Below are 8,516 nucleotides of genomic sequence, written 5' to 3'. Positions count from 1 at the left end.
CAAACAAAAAAAAAAAACCAAAAAAAACCACCCAAACCACACTTATCTTCGCTTATTGCTCCATTAGGACGGGACAGAGCCAAACCCTGGGGCAAGAAATGCCCATTTCGGCCGACAACAAACTTCCATCCCCTTTTTATCCCCTTTTATCCCCTTTTATCCCTATCTCGCTTTTATCCCGTTTTCTCCCTTGCATCCCGCCGCTCCCCATCGGCGCTATCGGCGATCGGCGCATCGACTGCTCTGGGAGCGGCTTCGCCGCCTGCGCTGCGTCCCGGCAGCGCGGGACGCGCAGGCCGCCATCGGGAGCGGAGGCCGCAGAGGTGAGGGGCGCGGGGAGCCGGGCTCCAGGATCTGCGATCCAGCTGGGCGCAAGGAGGGGCTGGCTCGGGATTCCCTCTCTGGGGTGCCTGTCCTGCCGCGGCAGCCCTCTTCCGCCCGGAAAGGGTCGGAGCGGGGCGGGTGTGCGGCCTTGCGGGCGGGCAGACTTACAGACGGACAAGCCGCCCCTCACTCGCGGTGCCGCTGCCCGGGGCTGTGAGGTGTCGCCGGCATTGGCGGCTGTCGCGGCCGGGAGTTCGCTAACGCCTCTCCTGTGTGCTCTGCCCGCAGGCAGGTTCACAGGTGCCGCCGAGAATGGACATCAGGCCGAACCACACCATCTACATCAACAACATCAATGACAAGATCAAGAAGGAAGGTACGAGTGGCTGCCGGTCGCCTCTAGTTGTCCAGTGAAGCCTGGTCATGCACTTGCAGACGGCACTTGTCTTACAAAGGGGCTTTTAGGAGCTCCCGGAGGTCTCTGAAGTGCTGAGCAGGAGGTGGTCATGAGCCGAGCTCTAGGCAAACGCTTTCTTGTAATGAAACAGTAGCTAAAGCAAACAAATGCACCTCCCACTAGATCAGGTTGCTGAGATCTCGCTACAGCCCAGTCTTGAACGCTTTTAGGGATGGGGAGTCCTCTCTGGGAAACCTGTTCCAATGGCTCACCACCCTGACAGTAAAGGATATTTTCCCAATATCACACCTAAGCCTCCTCTCAGTTTGAAGCCACCCCCCCTTGCCCTGTCGCTCCAAGTCCTTGTAAATAGTCCTTTTCCATCTTGCAGGCTCCCTTCAGGTACTGGAAGGCCAAAGTTAGATCACTCCTAAGCCTTCTCTTTTCCAGGCTGAGCAACCCCAAATCTCTCAGCGTTTCCTCATAGGAGAGGTGCTCCATCCCTCTGATCATCTTGGTGGCCTCCTGGCCTTGCACCAGCAGCTCCATGTCCTTCCTGTGCTGGGCACCCCAGATGTGGATGCAGCCCTGCAGGTGGGGTCTCACCTGAGCGGGGCAGAATCCCCTCCCTCACAGGGTGCTGCCCACCCTGCTTTGGATGCAGCCCAGGACATGGTTGGTTTCTGGGCTGTGAGTACACATGTCCAGCCCCTTCTCCACCATCACGCCAAGTCTTTCTCAGTGCTGCTCTCCATCTGTCCATCCCCCAGCCTGGACTGATACTGGGGGGTGCCCTGAGCCAGGTTTAGCACCTTGCACTTGGTCTTGTTAAATCTCGTGGGATTGCCATGGGTTCAATACAGGGTGTTAAATTACCTGTTAAAATTACAAATTACTTTCTATTTTAATACGGGGCTTAAAGTAATTTTTAGGGAAAGTGTTTTGATAAAAAAACCTTTTTTTAATAAAAAAAATACCACACTGTAGTTAGGAGCAGGTGGAGAAGGTGACAGTGGACTGGTATTACCAAGTCTCAACAGCAATAAGGAAGAGGCAGCATTCTTATATTGCTAAAATAGTTCAAATGTAAGGTTTTTGTGTTAGAATGATTACATGGTACAGATTATTTATTTAGCTTGATTTGGATAGTACTAAGGTTTAATTTGGCATGTATTCAGGTTGTTGTAGATGATTAAAGTAAATCCAATGCAGCCGTAAACTGCAGTAGTCTCATACAAAATTAATTTGGATCCAGAATACAAAAAAATACTTAATGTGAGTGAGAAAATTGATTAAATAGTTACAACCAAAATTTCCAACTTTAATTAGCCTTTAGGTAGTTACTATTTTGCTGCATTCTTATTTTACATCATATCTCTTCACTGCTGCTTGCTTCAGTTTTGATTTTCTGATCAGTCCGAGATGGCCATCATGCATCATACTTATTGTGTGAGAGAGTGTGTGTGCATATACCTGTATGAAAATATGTTTTTACATACCTTTATGTAATTGTTCCTCCCTTGGAATGGTAGAATGGATGGCATTACAACTTCTTCAGTACCTGAATCCTTGAGGTATGAAACCAAATGTTGCACACCAGTTTACAAAACCTGGACAAATAAACTTGTAATGATGCAACAGTTTTGACAAACTCATGTACTCACTGTGTGAGCTAAAGCTTGTAAAAAACATTGTTCCCAAAGGAGTGGAAGTTTGCATGTGAGCTGTTATAATCTGTTTTCTCCCTTGGTCCCCAGAGCTGAAGAGGTCCCTGTACGCGTTGTTCTCACAGTTTGGTCATGTGGTCGACATTGTGGCTTTAAAGACCATGAAGATGAGAGGACAGGCATTTGTTATATTTAAAGAACTTGGATCATCTACCAATGCTTTGAGACAGCTACAAGGCTTTCCGTTTTATGGGAAACCAATGGTAAGTTATTTTGTAAACTTTGTAAAGAAGAAAAATACCCTGATGGTGTGATACAGTGTTTTGGTACTTGCACCTTGGGAATGTGCTCGCCTATGTAGTTGTTACCAAAGGATTACTCGGTGAGATCACATCCTGATGAGTATTTGCATTTGTGCAAGCTGGAAGGATGCTGAAGAGACTGCAGTTACAACACACACGCTTTGAACTTAACAGTTAGATTTTTTAATGGAGGACTTTTTATTTTTCTGTGCTGGATTAAAGTTTTTAAGGTCTTAAATACTTTCATTTTACTTATCATGTCTTTCATTGAACTGGTTAAATTAATTCTGTAATATTTTTGAAATTAGATTAGTTTCCAGTTACCTTATGTAGAGTAACATTAACTACTCATAGATTGGTAATGAATACCTAGAATGTGATGCTTCCTTTTTGAGGTAACAGTGAGAAGGATGAAGATCTCCAGTTTGCTTTCCAGATGAGACCACTTATTTTTTTTTATTGATGGCTAGTTCTGCTTGACTGTAGATCACCAAACCAAGTAACTGTACCTCAGTATAACTTCAGTGAAGCAAATATAGTGCTGGTTGATAGAACATGATTTAGAACATGTATTTCATAACATTCAGAATGGCACAGTTGACCTGCTTTGTTCTTGCCTGCTTGGATAATTAGGCATCTCTTAATTCTGCAACTGTTGGTGAGGTGTAACAATACATGCAAACAGCCCACAGCTCAGCAGTGGATGGGTACAATTCTGCCTCTCAGCTCATGGCTTTGAGCACTGAAGAGAGTAGTTGTGCTGCTGAGCCACAAGCTATTTGCCTTAACACCTTCAGATTCTCTAATTAAATCCTTAACACAGAACTTTGCAAACTCAGTCCACCATTTATCCTTAAGGGGTTTTGTGTTCAGTAGAACTCAATATGAAATAAAAGGATTGAGGCTTCATAAGCTTTCAAATGTACTTCCCTCTTTGAACATTGCCCGCAGCCTGTATACTCTAAGCACTAAACAAAAGCATTAAAAAAATCTTAAGCTGTTGTGTAGTTTTGTATTGAGGTAGTCTCTGATAAGAAAAACAATGTACAATTATTTATGTACATAAATAATAATGTTGCACACTGGTATAGTTATACCTGCATCTGCTTAACCTTCAGCCGTGGGGGGCCTTTGTCAAAAGAACAGCAGTATTTATGCAATCCTGTTGGGATTAAGGTGGATACTTGCCTTTTCTGTTTTAAGAAGTTTGGGTTTTGCTGAATTTACATTTCTGCAGAGATCTGAGAAATCACTGTCAAATTTTAACTCCCTTTAATATGGGACTGAAAACTCATAGTTTTAATAGAAGCTAGTGCTGATTTTCTCAGATGTCCTCGGTGTAGCTCAAATGTATCTCTCTGTAGGTGCTACCTTCACAGATGTTAAAAAGATGTTGTTAGATAAATGGAGTTCCAATTTCAGTGAGCTAAAGTTAGTAATTTCCATATTAGGGGTTTTTTTTTAGATTTCTGTAATTGTGTTCAGAAAAAATGATGAGAATTATTTACTTCATAAGTGTACCTAAACTTTATAGCAATGTTTTTAATAAAAAAGGTTTCTGCAAAAAAACAAGTGTAAGTACACAGTTAATGTAAGCGGTGCAAAATGTTCAGTATTATTAACTGCAGAATATACTGTTTTTCTTTTTTCTTTTAAAAAGCGTATTCAGTATGCAAAAACAGACTCTGATATCATCTCTAAAATGCGTGGGACTTTTGCTGATAAGGAAAAAAGAAAGGAAAAAAAGAAAGCCAAAACTCTGGAACAGTCAGCAAACGCACCAAATAAAAAGGTTATCCAGGTAAGCTGCTTCTCTGTTCAGAAAAAAAACAAAAAACCCAAACAAACAACCCCCCCCCCAAAAAAAAAACAAACCAAAGAAAACCACAAAAAAATACCATTAAAAAAAAACATACAAAAGCTATTCTAAATAATTTTTTAGGACTTGATATTGTCTTTTGTTACTTTTCAATTCCCTAAATTTGGGTCTGTTGACTATTTAGAGCTCTTGAGAATTTACTAGAAGTTGAAGGAGAGGGGGCTGGTTATGTAGTCCTTGCTGTTCCTTTTTTTTTTTTTTCCTTTGCTATTACCAGATAAAAATAAAGATGTAGGGCATAGGTACAACAAACCAAAGTAGAAACTAGCCTCTTAAGAAAAGGAAAAAAAGGAGAGTGTGCTTATCTTTAGTACTGGCTTCAATTGCTCAACCAGCTTTTCTCTTCAGTGTTTTAATTCCATGTTGCCTAATAAGGACAGAAGAATGGTAAATGAGAACAAGAGAATTAATTTACCTCAGATATTAGATGCTCCATGTTAGATTATCAGGAGTTAGGTTGGAATTTATCTCCAGTAAAGGTTGGCCTGCCTAAAGTAACAACATTTAGTAGCTTTTGTGCTGGAGTGTAGCAGAAAACATCAAGGCACCTGAGCAGATCCCACCAGTTTATATATTGGACATGATATTCTGTACTGTGGAATGTGCCTTTGGCCAGTTCTGGTCAGTTGTCCTGGCTCCCTCCTGGCTTCTTGTGCACCTACTCACTAGCAGAGCATGGGGAACTGGAAAGTCCTTGATACAAACAAGCACTGCTTATCAACAACCAAAACATCAGCTCGTTATCAGTGTTACTCTCATACTAAATTCAAAAACACTGTACTAAGAAGAAAATTAATTCTATCCCAGGTGAAACCAGGATAGCTGTCTAGGCCTTCATTTTCAAAACTACTTCCTCCCTATCTATTAAATGAAATTCTGTAATGTGGAGAAATACTTTACTCAGCCATTCAATTGATCAGGTAGTACTGATGTTATTTCTTTTGACTGCCTGGTTTTGGAGCTAAGCAAAATTCACACAATTTGTTCCCTTTAGGAAGTATCTCATAAGCACCAAATGTTCCTTGGATTGCAGCTGAAAAAAATCTTTAACATATGTCTTGAATTGTAGAGAAACATGGTGATATGTGCCTGTTTATTTCTAATGGAACACCCTTGTAAAACTATTTTGTATTTATTTGCTAGGGAGCAACACAGAATTCAGCCAGTGCCCCAGGGACTACACCACAGAATCAGGTAATGTTTTTTATTTTTAGCACTAAAAGCACTAATGTTTTTAATTGTTTTCTATGAATAATAATTTGTTACACATGGAAACTTGAGGATATATTTTACAGCTTTGTTTTTGTCCTATGAGACATTTGTCTAACAGTTACATGACAGTAAACAGAACAAATCCCTTTTTTACTATATCTGGTTGACAGGAAATGAGAATCTGCAGTTTCTCATTACAGAAAACAGCACTATTACCAAATCATACTGGATTCTTAAATTTGGATTGTGCTTAGTATCAGTTGAACGATTCTTAATTTTTTTTTTCATTGCTAAGAAGTTCCCTTTAACTTACTTTGTTCTAGCAACAGATAAAGAAAAGGAAGATGAGACAGGATGCCAAAATAGCTGTCTAAAAGCTTTATTTCAGGAGTTTGGGGGTTCTTTGCTCACTTTTTCTTTTTTCTCACAAGTGTCTTATTTTCCAAAGGATTGTGTGGAGATGTAGGAACAACTCCCTACACTTCATTCATCTTGTCTGCTCAGAGACTTTCTAAAAGATTCATGTTAGAAGTGAAGTGGTAAAGAGCCAGGATTTGCAGGAGAGCAAGTACCATGGAAGAATATTTTTGCCTGCCCTGCATCTTTCTTGAGTGCTGCCATTGCATACATAATCAACAGGGGAAAAGGTCTTGCTCCCTGGATTTTCAGGCACAATATGTGTTATGTTAGTTTGCATCAAAGCACAACACTGAGTGTTTGGGTATTTCTTTGAACTTCAGAAGTTTATTTTCTAATGGCACTACTTGGAATATTTCCGTCAGTAGAAGGAGATTGTTCTGCTGAGACTTTTTATTTGGCACTGCTTTGAGAATGTTTGAAGTTGGGGTGTCCAGTTTATTTTTATATTTATAATGTACTTGATGACTTGAAGATTCCAGTATCAGCAAATGACTACTCAGCCTTGTCTGTGGTGGGTGGCTACAAATTCATATTAGCAGGCAAATCTGTTACAAGACTAAAGCTTTAAATGGGTTTCTAATTAAGACATTTTAATTGAGCTCTGTAATAAAACCATGTGGATTTTGTAGGTTTTGGTTGATACTCAGTATTTTGGGTGTACTGCAGGTAAACTGGGCTTGGCTTCCCACTGCTTTCTGGAAGGATGTGAGTCCTTCATACATTCTACCACTGCCTTACAGGTGTCTTGAATAGCACTGCAGCCACTACTGTGGCACCTGGGTGCAGAGAGTACTGCAGTGTCAGCCCTTGACTAGTTGAGTTTAAATGTGACATCTAAGACAGTATGGTATTGTGATTTTTGTGGAAGTAGAACCTCTCAAATTAATATATCCATATAAAAGAATGAAGGGGCTCTGTCTGCATATTGATAAAGGTGTGGTGAAGCCCAGATAGAATGTTACGAGCAAAACTAAAGAAATGTGAGTCTTGGTTCAAATAATCATGCAGACAGATGCAAAGGAACTGTATGCAACTATGTATAGTCTTCTGAGCTTTGATCTTCTGTTGTTGCAGGTGCCTGATAACCCACCAAACTATATCCTTTTCCTTAATAATTTGCCTGAGGAAACAAATGAGATGATGCTGTCCATGTTATTTAATCAGTAAGTTTTGAATAGAAATGATTTCTCCTTTGAATTCTTCTGTACCCTGTGTGTGTTTTCTCAGTTGGCAAGCTCACTTTTTAAAAATAAGAGTTTCTTCTGAAGATATTTCAGTTGTTTGTCTTACTGCCAAGGTTACAGATGTCAGTTCTGATGACTGGGTTCAGAAGGCAAATCCGATCTTTTTCATAGCTGGTTTGGATTGTGTAATTTATCTGCTATCAATTTGCACTGAATTTAGGCTGGTGACTGTAATACTAAAGTCCATAGGACTGCAGGAGCAGTTTTAAAACTAGTTAGATTGCTTCTGTATTTGTACAGCTCTGATTAAAGTGCATCCACATAATATTCCTTAATGGAGGCATAGTTCTAAGGACAGAACATGTAAAACCCTTCAATTTAAATCTTTCATTAGCAATAACTATTGCACTAGTAGATGCTTCTGATAAGAAGCTACTGAAGAGAGATGTATTATTGAGCTAAGAAGTATTTTTTGACTCTCACCTTATTTTAAAGGTTTCCTGGATTCAAGGAAGTACGTTTAGTGCCAGGGCGCCATGACATCGCATTCGTGGAGTTTGAAAATGAGAACCAAGCAGGGGCTGCTCGAGACGCTCTCCAAGGATTCAAGATCACTCCATCTCATGCCATGAAAATCACCTATGCGAAGAAATAACTGTATGCTCCTGTAAAGGAGTTCTGTGGATAGGTGGTTTTTTTTTTTAAACACTGTTACTCTGGTCAGCTAGCATGTTTGCTATTCTCTGCAGAAGGCATAAGACTCAAATAGAATTGCCACAATGACCAGGGCACATGTAAAATTTCCACAGCTCACCCGGATAGTAACTTTTTCTGTTGAAATACTAATTTTTATAAAATAAAATATAAATATGCTGTTTTCGAGCCATGTTTTTTCCTCAAGTCTGTCTCATTATTGATTAGCCTTGCAGGGCTTTATTCAGTTTAAGAACTTTTAAGGTGGTCCTTATTTCTCAGAAGTGAGTGCTAAAAATAGCTGTCTTTCCAGAGCAAAAGTATGATCAGGGATTCTGAATGCCAGCATATTCAGAATAAATACAGCATTCAACCTCATTATCAAGGGGACAGCTGTTTTTCACTTAGGAAATACAGCTTATCATTAGTGTTTTTTTC

At 40.3% G+C, this 8,516-nt stretch overlaps 1 protein-coding gene across 1 annotated transcript; it reads left to right on the top strand.

The window, feature by feature from the left end:
* Positions 1–254: 254 nt before the first annotated feature.
* On the top strand, positions 255–8,267 carry SNRPB2 (small nuclear ribonucleoprotein polypeptide B2). Its single transcript, XM_053939631.1, has 7 exons — positions 255–323; positions 613–700; positions 2,479–2,651; positions 4,351–4,491; positions 5,713–5,763; positions 7,276–7,364; positions 7,881–8,267. Exons 2-7 carry the CDS (start codon positions 637–639, stop codon positions 8,038–8,040), a joined length of 678 nt encoding a protein of 225 aa, XP_053795606.1. The 5' UTR covers positions 255–323; positions 613–636; the 3' UTR covers positions 8,041–8,267.
* Positions 8,268–8,516: the final 249 nt, after the last annotated feature.

This window comes from Vidua chalybeata, chromosome 3 (genome assembly GCF_026979565.1).
Source record: "Vidua chalybeata isolate OUT-0048 chromosome 3, bVidCha1 merged haplotype, whole genome shotgun sequence".
Lineage (NCBI taxonomy): Eukaryota > Metazoa > Chordata > Aves > Passeriformes > Viduidae > Vidua > Vidua chalybeata.
The sequence above is the reverse complement of the archived record's forward strand: the minus strand, read 5'-3'. Positions and strand labels throughout refer to the sequence as shown.

Bases quoted from the DNA above. Each gene is read 5' to 3' on its own strand.
- SNRPB2 (XM_053939631.1), top strand. From the start codon at position 637: ATGGACATCAGGCCGAACCACACCATCTACATCAACAACATCAATGAC. The intron at 2,652-4,350 runs GTAAGTTATTTT...TCTTTTAAAAAG, and splicing joins CGTTTTATGGGAAACCAATG to CGTATTCAGTATGCAAAAAC. The intron at 4,492-5,712 runs GTAAGCTGCTTC...TTTATTTGCTAG, and splicing joins CAAATAAAAAGGTTATCCAG to GGAGCAACACAGAATTCAGC.